This window comes from Camelina sativa, chromosome 1 (genome assembly GCF_000633955.1).
Source record: "Camelina sativa cultivar DH55 chromosome 1, Cs, whole genome shotgun sequence".
Classification (NCBI taxonomy): Eukaryota; Viridiplantae; Streptophyta; class Magnoliopsida; order Brassicales; family Brassicaceae; genus Camelina; species Camelina sativa.
The window spans coordinates 14,820,973-14,838,298 of record NC_025685.1 but is presented as its reverse complement, the minus strand read 5'-3'; the positions used below and the strand labels follow the sequence as shown (position 1 = coordinate 14,838,298).

The 17,326-nt window shown below is 35.7% G+C and overlaps 3 protein-coding genes and 1 pseudogene across 4 annotated transcripts; 1 reads left to right on the top strand and 3 right to left on the bottom strand.

Annotated features, from left to right (window-relative positions):
* Nucleotides 885-3,759, bottom strand: LOC104708193 (probable inactive receptor-like kinase SSP). Its single transcript, XM_010424718.1, has 11 exons — nucleotides 3,511-3,759; nucleotides 3,287-3,425; nucleotides 2,614-2,747; nucleotides 2,447-2,516; nucleotides 2,289-2,374; nucleotides 1,960-2,151; nucleotides 1,787-1,876; nucleotides 1,586-1,696; nucleotides 1,384-1,500; nucleotides 1,057-1,305; nucleotides 885-956 (listed from the first exon to the last, which is right to left on the bottom strand). Exons 1-11 carry the CDS (start codon nucleotides 3,757-3,759, stop codon nucleotides 885-887), a joined length of 1,509 nt encoding a protein of 502 aa, XP_010423020.1.
* Nucleotides 4,824-6,002, top strand: LOC104708184 (protein SUPPRESSOR OF NIM1 1-like). Its single transcript, XM_010424709.1, has one exon. It carries the CDS (start codon nucleotides 4,824-4,826, stop codon nucleotides 6,000-6,002), a length of 1,179 nt encoding a protein of 392 aa, XP_010423011.1.
* Nucleotides 6,643-9,262, bottom strand: LOC104791071 (uncharacterized protein At2g17340-like). 2 transcript variants are annotated; one of them, XM_010516882.2, is made up of 12 exons: nucleotides 9,018-9,262; nucleotides 8,596-8,661; nucleotides 8,401-8,467; nucleotides 8,252-8,320; nucleotides 8,018-8,158; nucleotides 7,778-7,906; nucleotides 7,591-7,677; nucleotides 7,425-7,499; nucleotides 7,271-7,348; nucleotides 7,101-7,178; nucleotides 6,946-7,030; nucleotides 6,643-6,849 (listed from the first exon to the last, which is right to left on the bottom strand). In XM_010516882.2, exons 1-12 carry the CDS (start codon nucleotides 9,167-9,169, stop codon nucleotides 6,836-6,838), a joined length of 1,041 nt encoding a protein of 346 aa, XP_010515184.1. In that variant the 5' UTR covers nucleotides 9,170-9,262; the 3' UTR covers nucleotides 6,643-6,835. The 2 variants fall into 2 exon arrangements, with proteins under 2 accessions (XP_010515184.1, XP_010515176.1); XM_010516874.2 differs by having other exon boundaries at nucleotides 6,968-7,030.
* On the bottom strand, nucleotides 9,356-13,535 carry LOC104708182 (annotated as a pseudogene).

Here is a 17,326-nt window from a genome sequence, read left to right as displayed (position 1 = left end):
ATGAGAGGGTCTTGTCATAATTAAAATCTATTATGTAAACAAAAAGATTTTTTTTGATGTTTGGATGTCTTAAAACTTACTGAAGACACTTTGGAAGAAGGTATATGTAATTTAACAAATAAAAAACGATTGGTTTATAACGTGAATGCAAAAAATCGTGACTAATAGCATTTACAGTTCCAACAATCCTCCTTACGTTTATTTTACAGTATGCAAGATTGCAAGGCTTCAAAGGCTGCAGCAAGCTCTTTTGTCAATGTCCCATGATTTGTATGATGAATTTACGGGATTGGGGTGTTGTACCGATATGGAATTTTTATAATAAAATATCTAAAAATCATTAAAGTGACTTACCTTATAATTAAAAAAAAAAAGAAAAATTCATGGGGGGTCAGTCTTTTTACATTGGTTCCGCCGCTGATAGTACGTATTCTATATACTATAAAGTTTTTTTTTTTTTGAATAAAATGTAAAATTTATTCGAAAAAAGCGTTATCTAATAAAGTATAATTAGTTGATGAAATGCAAAAAGAGTTATCTAATAAATGTCTAATATATATATTCAAGAAGTTAGCTTTTGAATAAAGTCCATAATTTTCATTACGTTGAATATTTGTTTCTCACTTTCTCTAAATTGTTTAACCATACGTATATCGGTATATGTATCATGTATGATTGTTTCTTCAAAAAGCCACCACAGAAGAGATGAATAAAAATCAGTTTTTTAAAATAGAGGAAAAAAAAACTTGTAACCGTTGTTTATGATTCTTGGCTCACAAAACCAACGAAAAATTTGTAAAGTATTCTGCAAAATCAGGATTCTTCTTCCTAAACCATGTTTCTGGATCTCTTAGCGTCGAGGAAGAATTGCTTTGTTGAACCTTTTAGCAGATCGATGATGATGATGCCTCCTGCTGCTGCTGCTTTGTTGATTCAAGCATTGCAGAAGATGGAGCCTGCAAGCAAAAAATATGAGTTTTAACATGATTAATTTAACATGAATAGAAAAATCATCAATAATGCAATCACGGTTAACATTAATATATCTATCCCTACCATAACCATGCTTCTCCCTAACTCTGCTTCGATTTGAGTCGCTTGTTTGAAGACACGAGCAGATCTAGTGTTGCTGCCGATTCTGGCTAGTATCAGTGAGGGCAAGTAGAAACCAATAGGCGACTCAGGGAACTCTGATTGTGCTCTCATAGCATCAACCACTGCTGCTACCACCTGATTACGCTTTATGTGGCTGAAGCAGCGTCTTGCGAAAACATTCACGGACACTTTTTTTCTAGTTTCAATGATCTGCAGACAGAAACAAACTTTTAAACCTAGCTATATAAAACTTTGATTGATCTAGTTTCAGTGATCTTTAATATATACCTCAGTATACTTATCGATTGTGGAGATATGGTTTTGGCTTATGAATTCAAGATCGGCTTGTTGTTCGTCAACATCATCTATACCACTCGTCTCTTGTAACCATCCAGCGAAAGACAACTGCACTAACCAACAAGTACTAATTAAGACTTATAAGTCAAGTTTTTAGATTAATAGCTTGAGAAAGAATCAATCATTTTGTTACCTTGTTAGAATACACAGCTGCATACTCTGGCTGTTTCAAGACATTATGAAGGGCAACTAGGTCAAGTTTCTGACAGGCTTGTCCTAGGCTTGAGAGTTCAGAAGATGAGACCTGCAAAGCAAAAGGATCATGTTGTGAAAATTATCATCAAGAGTGCAATATACAGATAACGACAGATCATAACAACAATCCCCTTCTTACTTCTTCCAAGGGTTCAACCTCTTGTCCTTGACTAGAAGATGCTCCCACCTCATCCTGCTTTATCATTTCAAGTATTTGAATAGATAGAATCTGCAAACAAAAAGGATTGGTTTATAACATAAATGCAAAAACTCGTGAATAATGCATTTACAGTTCCAACAAATCCTCCTTACTTGTCTTTTAGTATGCAAGGCTTCAAGTGCTGCAACAAGCTCTTTCGTGATTAGACTTTTGTTTGCATCAGTGCATTGCAAACATTTAGATGCGATTTTTAAGACTATAGTTGCTTCCTCGTCAGAGTACTTTCCGATCAGATTTGTATCCATCAGGTGAGTAACACTCATTCCTCTTATTACCTCAGGAGCCTAGAAGAAGGTGAGATAACAACTCAAACATATGTGGCTTGTGTTGCAAGGAATTGACATTCACAGATAATCTCATGATTAGAGTCACAAAGTCAAGTGAGAAAGCAAGAGAGAGGACCATGAACAGAATCACTTACATGGCTTGGAGGAATTTTCACTCCAGTTAGCAGATTCAAAAGGATAATACCAAATCTGTATGTCACGTTGCCAGGGTTCACGCTTCCTATAAATGAGAATATAAACATCACATTCTGATCCTGGCAATAAACTGAAGAGAGAAGCGCAAACTGATTACCTTCTTCTCTTCGATTATAACCGATGATCTCCCTCAGTAAACCGAAACTCGAAAGACAGGCACCACCATCCTTCAACACATCCATTTGAGCAATAAAAACATTTAAGCATCCATCCTTATAGATCATTACTAAGAAGGTATATCCATAAAGATGTTGTTTTACATACCGAGTCAAACAGAATTGTGGAAGCACTTAAGTTACTGTACTTTACAAAACCTGCAGTGCTACAGTAATCTAATGCTTCGGCTATATGATACGCCACTCGCAACCTCATTGACCATTCCATGGGTTTTTTTTTCTCTGTGAAATCACGAAAGAAAATAACTCAGAGAAATGCTAATAAGTTCTGATTCTACACGTTTGCAGAAACACTTATATAACCATCAATGTAGTCAGTCTCTCTGTCTTCAGATTCAAAACAGAGATCACAAGACAAGTCTTGTTTCGATGGATTCTACAAGCAGATACATAGACACAATCTACAAACTCAAATCATGATGCGTAAGCAAACAGTTAATGCAGTTAATGCAGCCTCACTCAAACATAGAATGCTAACAAGTTGAGTTCAAATCGATTCAATGAGCACATACTGACATACATTGCTACAATTCTAAAGCACAGTCATTTCGTATAAACCAACAATGCAACCTCAAATGTCATCAGATTCAGAACAGAGAATTCTAAAGAGTTCTGTTTCAATCGATCGTACAAGCAGAGACGTTAGCACCATCTTTAACACAAATCATGTCACATAAACCAACAATACAGCCTCTTTAACCTCAAGATTCACCAACGTTAAATGTAAAATCCAAAGAAGACATAAAGAAGAAGAGTCATACGATGGAACAAACGCTGAGAAAGGGTAGCATTAGGCATGAACTCTGAAACAAGAAGCAGTTCACCATCTTCATCGCAGCAACATCCCATCAACTTGACGAGTCTCTTGTGTTTCAGTTCCCCAACTTCTTTTGCGTCTCCCTGAAGAAACAGAATCAAACCCATCAAAAGAGATCAACGAACGTGGCAAAGTTGGTTAAAGCTTTTAAAAGGCAAGAAAAGGCACCGTGAAGTAGCCACGATCAACCAAAGGCATATTCTTGAATCTCTTTACAGCGACGAAGCCAAGATTCTGTGCGAAACGACCCTTGTAGACGACGTTGGAGCAATCCTCTGCCTTCTCTGATATGATCACATCGGAACTGAAGTTCTTGGTCGCCGTCTTAAGATCGGAGAGAGAGAAGTTCGTGAAAGACGAGTAGTTCTGAATCTCCGGTGTGTCATCATCGTTAGTCGTCGAGAAACAACTACCCATAGCTTTGTTTTTCGCAACAAAAGAGGAAAACAGAGTAATGAAAGCGTTCTTTGCGAGAGCGAGAGTGAAAGAGAGAGACAAAGAGAGGTTCTTGTGTTTGTTTGACTACGAGTCTGAAGTTTATAAATGGTGTTTATAAGAGACGCTCAAGATTAGGCATTTTTTTCTTTTTCTTTTTTTCTCTTCAATATATATATTTTTTCCTTTTTTTTTTTTCTCTTCTATAGATTTTTTTTTTTTATATATATAACTTATTTGCATATGCTTTTTACTAACGGGTATAAAACTATCTATCTTTCCCATTTGCATATATGCTTTACGATGTTTTTACTAACGGGTGATCACAAGTTGATTTTTGTTATGTTATTGAAATCTTAATTTTTGATTGATTTTAAAGTTAACGTGGTCTTTGTAAATGAGAGACATTTATTGTTCTATTAATGTTTATCGTTTTTACATTGTTGTTGACACTAACTGTATTTTGGTAATCAACTAATTATGGTCACATTATCCAGGGTCTTTTTTTTGGGCAAAGTAAAAAAAAAATACTTTACTTTTGTAAATTTCAGTTTCACATAATAATCTATACTATGAGTAAGCCTAAGAGTAAGCTATAAATATATTTCTTTTATTCTATTCGAAAAAAAAATTATCACAAAAGAGCTTGCCGATTGACCACTGCCGTAATAATATTATGACTCTGGACTCTGGACTCTGGTAAAGAAGTTGATCACCTAGACAGCTACTGCATGTATAATTTAATTGTTGTGATCGAGGTATCGAATATTTAAAAGATATATGAAATGTCACACATATAGCTTGTCAAGTAAGTAACTAATTCATGACAAGCTAGGTCTAGTCTTGTTCTATAATTCAGGAGATTACGTACCGCACGTATATCAAAAAGATTTTGACAATGTGTCAAATACTAACAACTTTTTTAAGTCTAAACTAGAGTTTATCCTCTCCAAATTTATCGTTAGAGATAAATATTAGTAACAAAACTGAAAACAGAAGACCTAATTATGTTTGCAAGTAGCTCGTGGGTAGCAATAAACTTAAGCATGGGACAGTGCTTGTGTCTAGAAGATAGGGTGATCGAGCAGCCGCCGGTGAACCTTCCGTGGGAGTTGGAGGAAGAAATACTCACACGTCTCCCACCTCACTCTCTTGTTCGATTCAAAACCGTATGTAAACGATGGAACTCTCTTTTCAACGACAAGAGCTTTCTAAACAACCACTTCTCTCGCTCACGTCCTCAATTCTTCTTCCAGACCAATTCCAAGATTTATTCAGCAGACATCATCGATCACAACATCATCGATCCAACCATAGAGTTGCGTGAGCTACCCGCCTCATTTGATATTCCATACGAGGATACAATGAATTTCACAACCTTCACTACTTGTGATGAGCCCTTGTTTTGTACGTATCAGTTTTGGAAGAATGGGACAGCGCTGTGGAATCCGTGGCTAAGAAAGGTCCAATGGATCGAGTACGAACCGTACTACAAGGATACAATGTTCTGTATTTCCGGCTTAGGATACGATAATAGTAGACCCCAAAAGGTTTACAAGGTCTTGGGCTATTTTTTTTGGAGACAAGGCCAAAAAGATTACCCTTACCAGCTGAGAGTTGCCATCTACCAATGTACCTCTCACACGTTTACAATTATTGAGACACCTGACGAAGCAAAACGACCAAATGTTTCTTTGAATGGAAACCTGTACTGGATTACTAGTAATGTCGAGGGTCCTAGTGGTGAGTACTTCATTCGAAGCTTTGATTTCTCGACAGAGAGTTTCAAACCTTTTTGTCTCCTTCCGTGTCAGAAGAACCATCTTTTCGATATGTTTATCCTCGCAGTTTATGAGAGAGATCGTTTTTCCTTGTTAAAGCAATGTCATGAAAGAAGGAAGATTGATATATGGGTAACCAAGAAAAGTATCGATATAGAGGAAGAGGAAGTAGTATGGCTAAACTTGATGACTTTGCCAACAAATAACTTGCCAGCGCTGTGTTGGATATTTGATCCCATTAGTTACTTCATCTATGGAAAGACCCTTTTCATGTGTTGCGGCGGCCATCGAACTGAAGTGGCTTTTATCTATGTTGTAAGGGAAGATCTTTGCAAGCAGATTCGAATAGGTTCTAGATTTTTTCAGTGTTGTCACTGTGTTTATACTCCCAATTTTATCTCGCTTAATTCCATGATGGAGAATTGGAGATGTTGGATTGGATGAATTGCATGCATGTCTACCTTTATCACCTCTTTTTGTTATTTTTGGATTTTTTTCCTTGTCAATTTTTGTTTCTTTTGTGTTAGTAGGAATTCAAAATCATTTTGCTAAGTTTAAGTTTCTCCAATATGTCTTATATTATTCCTTATGGGTATTCAAACTTACATGCATGTATTTTGCCACATTGATGATATGACACTGAGCATGCTGCTCGAGTTTCCGCTTTTTTTTTTTCTGCAATATATGCATCTCCATATTATAAACATCATCTTCCAGCAAACTGCTCATCAATTAGGACACTTTTTTCTTGGTCCCTAGTTCTAATGAGATGATCTCCACTCCAATCCTCAAGCTCAAAAAGCTAAATTACTCACTTGCCAACTAGTATCCAACTTGTCGACAATATATACCCATCGGTACACTAGAAAACATGTGTAACATCATTTATTTAGTATCACTTTTAAAAATTGACTCTAACATAAAAAAAAATCGGAATAGTATTGAGTATCACCTTAAAAATTGATGTAAAATTATTCAAACTGGCATCGTTTTTACAAAAGTCTTTTTCTTGGGGCCCCAAGTTGGGGCGCTTTTCCCCCTCATTTTATTTGTGTTTTCTTGTTTTCGTTTTATCAGGAATCTATCTTGATTTTGGGAGGTTTAAGTCTCTCCTTTTAATAAAAACATGATGATACAATATAAGGAATGGATGATTCAGTACAAAATCGTAGTTGAGGACAAGTCAAGAGTGAAGTTTATTGGAAAATAATCAATTCTGAACTTCATTGTATTTAAAGACGCAGTCGTAAAGTCGTCCTCCGAGAAACTGTGCTACTTCAACATGCTTCACCTGCATAACAAAAAGGATGTTCATGAGAAGTCAGAAAAAATAAGCATTAAACAAGAACAAATGTTTTTCATTAATCCTATAAAAAAAAGAGAGTACCGTGACTTAGATAAAGTACTACCATTCCAATATTGAGAGAATCACACTTGAACTGCGCATAAAGGTTTGTCTCGATTCCACGACCCTGAATAGAACGACTAAGAAGTTAGTTAACAAAGCCAAATATAAGTAGTTTCACGCTATAAGGACCTTACCATGCCTTCTAGGATGACCAAGTCTGCATCAGATGCAAGGTCACCAAGCTCCTGTGATACTCTTGAGAGATCAATAACCTGAAATACAAATTTTCGAGAGGGAGAAAAAAACTTAAGAATCTAATGAATAAACTCATTTTTCTCTATGGGAGCTTCTAATAATGACTTACGGCTAAGTCGTTTCCTGAATTTGCAATCAGAAGCTTTGAAGTATCAACACCTAACAATTGGCCATTCTCATCCTTCAACTGGTAGATTAAGTCTAATAAATCAGATTCACTTTTCTTTGAATTAGTTAAAATCAAGAATTACTTCATTCATCACCTGCGACACGATATCAATAAGCTCCGTATATGTTACATCGTTGATAGCTGGCAGCTCGTTAGCAGCTAGAACCACCTTCAAGATGAAATAAAAAGAGAAAGAACAACATAGAGTATACTCTGCATCACTCAGTAGATTGTGGAGAAAGACTCGGTCATTGTCAAACCTGAGTTCCACGACGGAGCAACTCTCTTGCAAATGGCAAAATACCCAAAATTATGTCTGCACCAGAATTATCAACAAAAATCACTGCCTGTAATGACAACGAGAATATAAACAATGAATTTTGGTGAAGTGGTTGACCTCTGAAGTCTAAAAAGAGTATTAGATAAAGAAGGAAACAAATGAATTACCTTCTTCCAAGGCTTCTTGATCCATTTGGCTTGGAAGTTGTCCAAGTCATCAATGACCCATGGTCGTGGAACCAAGTTTTGACAGGTAGCCAAGAAAGATATGCCATCCTTTGAGAAAACCTCAGCAAGCTTCAAGATGCAAAAAAAAAACAGAAAAATACCCGTAATTAGGAGAAGCTTCCTGTGGGAGACAACAAAGAGGCAACTGAAGAAACCAGAGTTGTTCAAGAAATAGAAAACCTGCGCAGAGCCTAGATCGAAGATGTTTCCAGCAAATATCCCTCTCACCAAATTCTCTAACCGTTCTCCTTCATCTTCAATAGCATCACTCAGGCTGACAACTTCAGTAAATAGTGATATAGCCTTTGCATTCTCCTCATCCTATTCATTAAATGTGAACTCATCTAATCACAGAGAGAGAGAGAGAGTATCTGAATCTGAAAACCTCATGAGCCCTTGAGAGAAAAATCAAACCTTGACTTTCTTAAATATGTCCATAAATCCTAACTCTCTGAGTAAATGCTCACGAACTCTGCCAAGAATCTGAAAACAATCGAAAACCAATCCATGAGTACAAAACTAACAACACCAGAGAAAAAGTATCATGAGTTGTTTTGACTTACAACACCATCTGGTGGCCCGCCATTGCTCTCAGGATCCATCTTCCAGTCTTCAAGTATACCAGCATATCTTCCAGATCCAAAGTAAGATATATCAAACGCAAACCACAGGACACAAAACTCGTCTAGTTTATGATGGTGGCACTGCCAACAAATTAAACCCTTGCGAACTACCAATTACATACAAAAAAGATGTACCTTTCTGCAAATATTTTAGCTTTAGCAGGAGCATCTGGAACAGTGGTATCACTCTCTGCACGTTTCCTGCAAATGATACAGCTTTAGAAAATGGAGACTTATGACAAAGAAAGAACCTTGTTAAAATCAAGTTCCAAACTTGTTTCCTGTAAGCTTCCAGAAAACAACCTCGTGACTAAGTAAAACACCATGAAAACACATGAAAGACAAAAGCAACAACTAGCCACGACAATAGCTGAAGGCCTCAAATTTTCGCAATAGATCAACAACACGCGTCCAATTGAAGCAAACTACTGGAATATGAGCCTAAAAGAAGCGAACTTTGATAACAAAAATCAAAACTTTATCCGACCCATGAACAGTATCTAAATGTGGTCAAAGTAAAGAGAAACCAAAGGTGGGAGAGAGACAGAGAGAGGAACCTAAAAGAAGGGATGGAATTGGCGAAGACATTGATCCAGGAGATTTCAGTAGGAGTGGCTATCTTGGGATTATCACGAGGGAATCTGTAAGGAATGGTGCAAGCCCTGTAGCTGGTTTCTATCGGCGTCGGTAATAGCGGAAACGGAATCATCCCCCGGATTGGTGAGGAGTGTGAGGACCAAGGACGAGTGTCTACTGAAACGGATCGGGTACGGGTCACAAAATGTCGTATCTGCCAACTTTTGGATTGTATTTAATTTAAATAGTATCCAAGTTCCAAACTTTGGGGTGTTTGAATCCGTATTTTCATATCCCAGCTAAGGGGTATGTTGAATTCCTATCCCAGCTTTAATAATGAACAAATCCATACATTAACTTAAATAAAACTCAAATTCACTATCCCAATTTGTAAAACTTTGTTGAATCATACACAAGCCGTAACGGTGTTAAAAAATCGTTAATGGCTGCTTACGTGGAAGCCACATAAGAAACGACGTCGTTTTGAGAAACAAAAGAAACAACTTCTTTTTCTCAAAACGACAACGTTTAATGCTTCTTCTTCCTTTATGCTTCTTCTCAAAACGACCCCCACTGTCTCCGTCTGCTCATCGGCGTTTCCTCCAGCTCTCGTATAAGAAGAAAGCCATTTAGATCGCATGTACTTAGCTTTCCTCCAAGGAGGAAAATGCATCCCTTTCTTCTTCAAGCTCTGTTTCGCCACTTCCAATATCAAAAACACGATCAAACTCAACCGATCTGATTTTCCGACAAAAATGAACGGTAGAGATTGGAGCAGAGACTTGTAACCACTCGTCTATCTCGCTATATCGAACTCTGATCGAAAATCTACATCGATTATTAACTTTTCTTCTCCGATTATCACATTTATGTACTCATATTCACCTGCACAAAAATTAAATTCATTAGTCAGTCAGTCACACAAAAGTTGTTGAAGAAGAAGAAGAAGAAGGTGTTAATACCAGCTGGGAAGGAAGGATATTTATCCCATTTAGATTTGTAGATTGAAGAATCGTAGTTAAGAGATAAGAGTCCTTCGTTGACGATCTTCTTCATATCGTCTATTCGTTTCACTGATACGATCTTCTACAATCTTCGCCGTGTCGGCTAACAGATTCCTCTCGGCGACGGTTATGCACGGGATCAAAGTCTGAATTTCAGAATCGAGGAATTAACAAAATTAGGTAAAGAGAAATCGAAGAAGAAGAAGAAGGAACAACAAGTGATAGATTTGTTGTGATTGTTTACCTTGAGATGATCAGAAGCGTCGCAACCGTCGATTGAACCACCGAACAGATCTGATTCATCATCGGAGGAGGTATCGTTGTTGCCGTTAAAGCAATTGCAGCTATTACGTCCACATTTAGCTTAAAGAGGGAACAAGCGGTGAATCACCATACCGGTTATATTCAACGACACCGGTTTGATCTTCTATATATTTAACTGGTGATCTCCAATCGAACTGATGCACTAAGTTAGCCAACACCAGCTGAAGGAAACGTCGATGAGCAGACGGAGACGGTGGGGGTCGTTTTGAGAAGAAGCATAAAAGAAGAAGAAGCATTAAACGTCGTCGTTTTGAGAAAAAGAAGTTGTTTCTTTTGTTTCTCAAAACGACGTCGTTTCTTACGTGGCTTCCACGTAAGCAGCCGTTAACGGTTTTTTAACACCGTTACGGCTTGTGTATGATTCAACACAGTTTTACAGGTTGGGGTAGTGAATTTTAGTTTTATTTGAGTTAATGTATGGATTTGCTCATTGTTAAAGCTGGGGTAGAAATTCAACATACCCCCTTAACTGGGGTATGAAAATACCGATTTTCCGTTCGTTTGTTTGTACAATTCGCAGTATATAGCACAAAGCTAATGCTTGAACATAAAACTTTCTCCTGTAGACAATACAATAAAACTTGAAGGTTTCTCTATGACACATCAGCATTGTAAGGATTCTAGATATTACATTATTTAAAACAGCTAACCAATTAAAAACATTTTACTTTTACACATCACTAGATTTTAACCGCGTGATAATTTTTTATTTTTTAATTGTATTATTATATTGATATTGTTTGTTTTATTTAGTATTTAAGAATGTATAATTATATTTTGATTGTAAATTCTAAAATTTAAGTTGGAGTACACCGTATGACAATTTGTTTTTTTTACATAATTGTTATTTAATCAATATAATCATAATATTATAATATTGATGGTATTAAAAATAATGAAATGATGATTTATTCGTGTTGTAGCATCAAGTTAATAGTATTTAAAATTTATTGTTAATATCGACCCAAACCTGTCCGCCGCATAACCCCGCTCGATGAGATTTTAGATTTTTAATAGTTTTTAAACTATTATATATAATACAATTAAACGGTTTGACTAAGAATCAGATTAAACAAATACAATCATATTTAAATCATAATATGTTATATATGTATATATATTTCAAACTCTATGACAAATGATATAAACAATTTTTCCTTGTATTTCCATCTGTTAAAGGCAACCGTGGTACAAATTATTTTACTTAGGTATTACTGAGTTTCATATCTTTGTAATTAAAATTCTATGGTAGGTATATTCTTATTTCTATTATGAGAATAGAAATTAGAAACTAAAAAGCGTATTTTGATATGTAGCCTAAATATTAGAAAGTAATAGTGCTACACTACCATACCATACACTACCATACCAAGGATTTTGTGAGATTTGATTGATTTTGCAAACTTATTTTATCTTTTTTTTTTTTGAAATTTCAAGCTTAATAACTATATCTATTTTTCCAGAAGATCTTAACAGTTTACTTGTCAAGAACTGGTCAAAGATGATAGTCTATTGAACTTAAATCTTCTTAAACCAATTATAACTTTTTCGAATATGGCAACAACTATTCTCAAATCTTTTTATTGAAATATTTGAATAACCAAATAAAGTTTGGCACAAAACCATACTTTTATGTTAAATCAAATAGCCATACTCAGCCTTCTATGATATTAATTCACATCATCCTTCTTCTCACCATTTTTGATGTAGGAGCTTCAAAGTTTAAAAAGCAGTCGTCAATCCCATTTCTTCTTAAGTTTTCTCCAAGTGCATTGGTTGAATACACAAAATAGTTAATTATCACACAAGGCATATTTATATATTGATAAGTAGTATATTCACTACAAGAAAATAGTCGATTTGCGATGGAAGAATACATCGCAAATCCCTCGCAAATAGACATTAGCAAGGGATTTGCAAGACACACCAGTTCTTCGCAAATCGCGTCTCGAAAAAATTGGTCAACATCGCAATTCCCTTGCAAATTTTGCGAGGAGTATTCTTCCTCGCAAATTTTGCGAGGAATATTCTTCCTCTCAAATCTCACGCATATTGCGAGGGAATGTTTTTCTCGCAAACCACTCGCAATTTGTGAGGGACTACCTTCCTCGCGAATGTCACGCAGATTGCTAGGGACTTCTTATCTCGCAATTTTCACGCAATTTGCGAGGATTTTCGTTTCTAGCAAATACGTTGCAATATTGCCATAGTTCATCCCTCGCAAATTGTTGTGCATAATAAAAAAAAATCAGAATTGATATTTAATATACTATTACATAAATATTTTTATTTGCTTGTTAATTCTAAAAAAATTCTAAATTCTAAAAATATTTTTAGAATCAGAATCGAGAATTAAATTCTAAAAAAAAAAATTGAAATTCGATAGATAAAATTCTAAATAATATAAACATAAATATTACAAAAGGTTAAGTGTTTTAACTGTCGACAAAAAAAAACATAGATCAAAGGAACAAAGAAGAACATAGATCAAAAGGATGGAGAGAGAGATGTCACGTTTCTGGTCCCAGTTTGGCTACCAGCTACCATTTCACCGGTGTTGCCATCTGGGTTGGTGCCCTCCGGGTTGGTGGAAGCTGTTGGGTTGGTCGGGTTCCGGAACTTAAAAAAACCTTCTCTACATCCATCGTAGATAGGTTGATTTGCAGCATCTAACATAGTATAAAAACATTGTGCATCTACGTTGGGTTCTTCCGTAATATTCTCAGGAAATGCAGCAGTAGTTTCATGAAATGCATCATTAACCATATCATGAAATCTATTTTCTTTATTATACCCATAAAAACCAAATTGATCAGATTCTTGATGCCCATAATTACTAGGTTGATCAACAGCATAATTCATACTACTACTTCCAACATTACTGCTACAACCCTCTCCATGACGAAACCATACATAGTAATTTGGCATAAATCCTCTATTATAAAGATGCTTCTTCACTAGATTAAATTCCAAATACTTATCGTTGCAGCACTTAGGACATGGACAAAATATTGTACCGTTTTGACGAGCAAAGTCTTGGTTTGTCGCCTGGTACATGAAAGCGTGCAACCCATCACAAAACTCTCTCGTCACATCACCGGTCTCTGGATCTCTGTGATTGTACATCCACCGTCTCGTTGTGTATATCTCATGATGCCCGCCTCCAAACATTATTATAGAATTTAAAAGTGTTTAGGTCTTTTTTTTGTAGCCTTTTTTCTCTCACAATATTTTTTTTGGTAGTAAAAAGGTTTTTGTTGGAAGTGTTTTGTGTTGTGGTTTCCATGGATCATGAACTTGCTATTTATAGGCTTACTAAAAATAGTTGCTATGGATTTGCTAGGGAAACTTGCAAGGGATTTGCGAGGGAAGCATAAAATTTTGTTATCTTGCAAGGGATTTGCGAGGCTTTTACTGTTATGCCGACATAACAGTTACACTCGGGAAAAACGTGGCTGCCGACATCATCGTCCCTAGCAACTCCCTCGCAAATTTGCTACGGATTTCGTCATCGTTAATTCGTCGCAATATTGCGAAGGAGTTGCGAGTGTTTTGCGAGGAACATTAGCGGAGTCGCAAAACCGTAGTAACTCCCTCGCAAATTTTGCGAGGGAATTGCAAGTACCCTCGCCTTCCTAGCAAACTACTTGCAACTCCGTCGCAAATTTGCGAGGAACTATCGCCGTCGCAGATTTCCGTCGCAAATCAACTGTTTTCTTGTAGTGATTTAACTTACTTTTCATCCTTCATAAAGTTAGCTGTATAGTAGGATAGTTGTTTGCTTCAAGAGTCTCCATCTCCCAAATGTTAGAGACCACACACATCTAGAAATGGAAACCAAAATAATTTACTCAATAGTTTAAATTTACTCGTAATATATATCAACACTCATATGGTTTTAAAAAAATACTTACCAATTAAATATATAGGGATTTAGATTACCACTCAGAAATTTCTGAAATTTACCCAATGGTAAATTGTTAGAATCATATTTCTGAGGGATGTGTTCAAAAAATAAGAATCATATTTCTGAGGGCAGATGCATGGATCTTAACGCCCTATAATAATAAAATAAAAAATAATAACCAAACAATATTAGAGACAACAAAATATAAAAATAATAGAAAATGAAATAAGAGAAAGAAAAAAAAAGAAATAGCAAATGACAACATTTTCATTGTCCAAAACTAATTCTTGTAACTAAAACTTTCTTTACTTGTCGTATAGAGGGAGAGCTTAGATAGATATGCAAGTGCAAAGTATTTATAGTGTTTTAATTTGGATTAAGAAAAAGAGGGTTTTGGATGAGAGTATATATAAAAAAATCTTGCCGAGAAAGTCTACAATATTTTGAGATCACGATTTTGAATATAATTGGAAAATTAGTTATGCAATATTAGTTATGGAATATGCTATAATTAAGAGTGTGAATGTATATGATCTAGAATTTCCTATTAGTAATCAATATTGAAATAATATTACCATTTTGTAAATCGAAGAAAAATCCATTGAATTCATATTGTTAGCACTTCAGATTTTTTCAGGTAATCTTTAATATTGCTTTCTATCTTCTTGCATAATTTCTAGGGCAGCAAATGATCTTTTACCTAATCCGATTTTGGTTTCCGATTTTAAAGTCATATTTCAATTATTGTTATTTTATAAAAATTTCTAGGGATTAACTTTGTAAATTATTATAAATAAAAGGGTAGAACATAAAATGTACTTCAAAAATGTATACAGTATATAGATTTAAAGAATCACTATGTAACAACCCACACTATGTGCGAAATAAATATATGCAGATAAAATTAGTGTTATAAGTAAAATTATTATCGAGGATCTAAAATTTGTTTGTGTAAAAACCAAATATATAACCCGTGAGATTATTTTTAGTTCAAACTACTATGTATCAACTATATATATAATCCGTTCTTTCTTCAACTTATGCAAGATTTTTTTTTTGTGAATAAGTTTTACCCGTGAAAAATTATATCAATGGCATTAAAGTAATATTCCCAAGAGCATACTCCTTGAAGTAATATTCCCAAGAGCATATTCCTTGAGAATATTACTTCAATAGTATTATATCAATAGCATCATTACCTTTAATGAAGCCATAAGCTACAAGAATATAGGGTATTAATAGCACTAAAATATAGCGATTAACATAGTTATGCTATGGTTTCCTTAGCTGGAAATATGTTATAGCGTTTCTTTAAATGTAAACGCTATCGTTTAGTTATTCTTTAAAATTGAAAAAGTGTGTATGTTTTTTTAATCTAAAATTTGGACAGACAACATAGTAAACGCTATATTACTGAATACTGGGAAATTTTTTCTAAATGCCCGTCTCAATACCGGGAAAATAATTCTAGGAGTCCGCTTCAATTATCTAAAAAATAAAACACACTCTCGAAAAAAAATCACACTCTCTATCTCGCAGAAGTCGAAAGATAGAGAGAAAGAGAGTTCTTCATTGTCTTCTTCTCAATCCAACTCTCTTCTTCAGATCTGCTCTCAATCTCACTCTCTTCTTCTGTTCTTCAAATCTTCTCTCAATCTCACTCTCTCTATCATCTATACATCGTCAGCTCTCAATTTCCCCATTTGCTTCACACAGATCTGAGAATGTTTTCGGCGCCTATTCGATTGAAGAGCATTAGTTAGATTTTATTAAGCGAATTAGGCTTTTTTTGTTTCGATTTGTTTTCTCGTTTATGAGATTAGGGTTACTCAGATTGGGGGTTTCTCAGATTTATTTGATTTGATTTTTTCAGTGTTGGGGAAATTTCATTTCCGGAAGTCAAGTTCAACAGAAGGAGAATAAATTTTACAGGGAAGAAATTGTTTTCTGACATTCGTTTTTTATGTGTCGTGTAGTATGGATAAGTCTTGGGTTTGGCTACCAAGGAATAGCCTTGAGTATGAGCAAGGAGCAACTTCTTTTGTCTATGCATCATCAGAGAGTTTGGGTAATCCTGCTGAAATGTTTTGTCCCTGCATTGATTGCCGGAATCTGTTCCGCCAACCAATAGACACTGTTTTGGGGCATTTAGTAGTTAGGGGAATGGATCAGAAGTAGAAGAGGAATACTTGTTGGAGTAAGCATGGGGATATAAGGAACCTTAAGACAGATGATGAGCCGAGTAGTGAATGTGAACCGTATGAGCTTATTAGAACTGCCTTTTTTGATGGTGCAAACAATTCAGATTCTGGGAACCATGATGGAGCTGATACCAAGGATGCGGAAACCAAAGAAGAATTTGATTTTAGGAAGAAGCTTAAGGAAGCTGAAACTCCACTCTACTCGGGATGTCTCAAATACAACAAGGTCTCTGCATTGATGGGCCTTTATCAGATAAAAGTGAAAAGCGGTTTATCGGAGAACTACTTTGACCAGCTTCTACGGATAGTTCATGATATGCTCCCTGGAGATAATGTGTTACCAACATCGACATACGAGATCAAGAAATTTCTGAAAATGTTTGGTTTCGGCTATGATGTCATTCACGCATGCAAAAACGATTGTATCTTGTACCGGAAAGAGTATGAGTCAATGCATAGCTGTCCAAGGTGTAATGCTTCAATATGGGAGGTGGATAAGCACACGGGTGAGGAGAAGAAGGGGATTCCATCTAAGGTACTTAGGTATTTTCCAATCAAGGATAGATTCAAGCGGATGTTTAGATCAAAAAGGATGGCTGAGGATTTACGTTGGTATTTCAGCAATCGCAGTGAAGATGGTACAATGCGACATCCGGTTGACTCAATAGCTTAGGCTCAAGTGAATTAAAAATGGCCACAGTTTGCTGCTGAACCAAGAAACCTTAGACTAGGTCTTTCAACTGATGGGATAAACCCCTTTGCGATGCAGAATACAAAGTATAGTACATGGCCGGTTTTGCTTGTTAACTACAACATGGGTCCAACATTGTGCATGAGGGAAGAGAACATTATGT

Bases quoted from the DNA above. Each gene is read 5' to 3' on its own strand.
- LOC104708193 (XM_010424718.1), bottom strand. From the start codon at position 3,759: ATGGGTAGTTGTTTCTCGACGACTAACGATGATGACACACCGGAGATT. The intron at 3,426-3,510 runs GTGCCTTTTCTT...CTGTTTCTTCAG, and splicing joins TTGATCGTGGCTACTTCACG to GGAGACGCAAAAGAAGTTGG. The intron at 1,877-1,959 runs GTAAGGAGGATT...TTTTGTTTGCAG, and splicing joins CCTTGCATACTAAAAGACAA to ATTCTATCTATTCAAATACT.
- LOC104708184 (XM_010424709.1), top strand. From the start codon at position 4,824: ATGGGACAGTGCTTGTGTCTAGAAGATAGGGTGATCGAGCAGCCGCCG.
- LOC104791071 (XM_010516874.2), bottom strand. From the start codon at position 9,169: ATGATTCCGTTTCCGCTATTACCGACGCCGATAGAAACCAGCTACAGG. The intron at 7,678-7,777 runs GTAATTCATTTG...TTGTCATTACAG, and splicing joins TCAAGAAGCCTTGGAAGAAG to GCAGTGATTTTTGTTGATAA. The intron at 7,349-7,424 runs GTGATGAATGAA...TTAATCTACCAG, and splicing joins TTATTGATATCGTGTCGCAG to TTGAAGGATGAGAATGGCCA.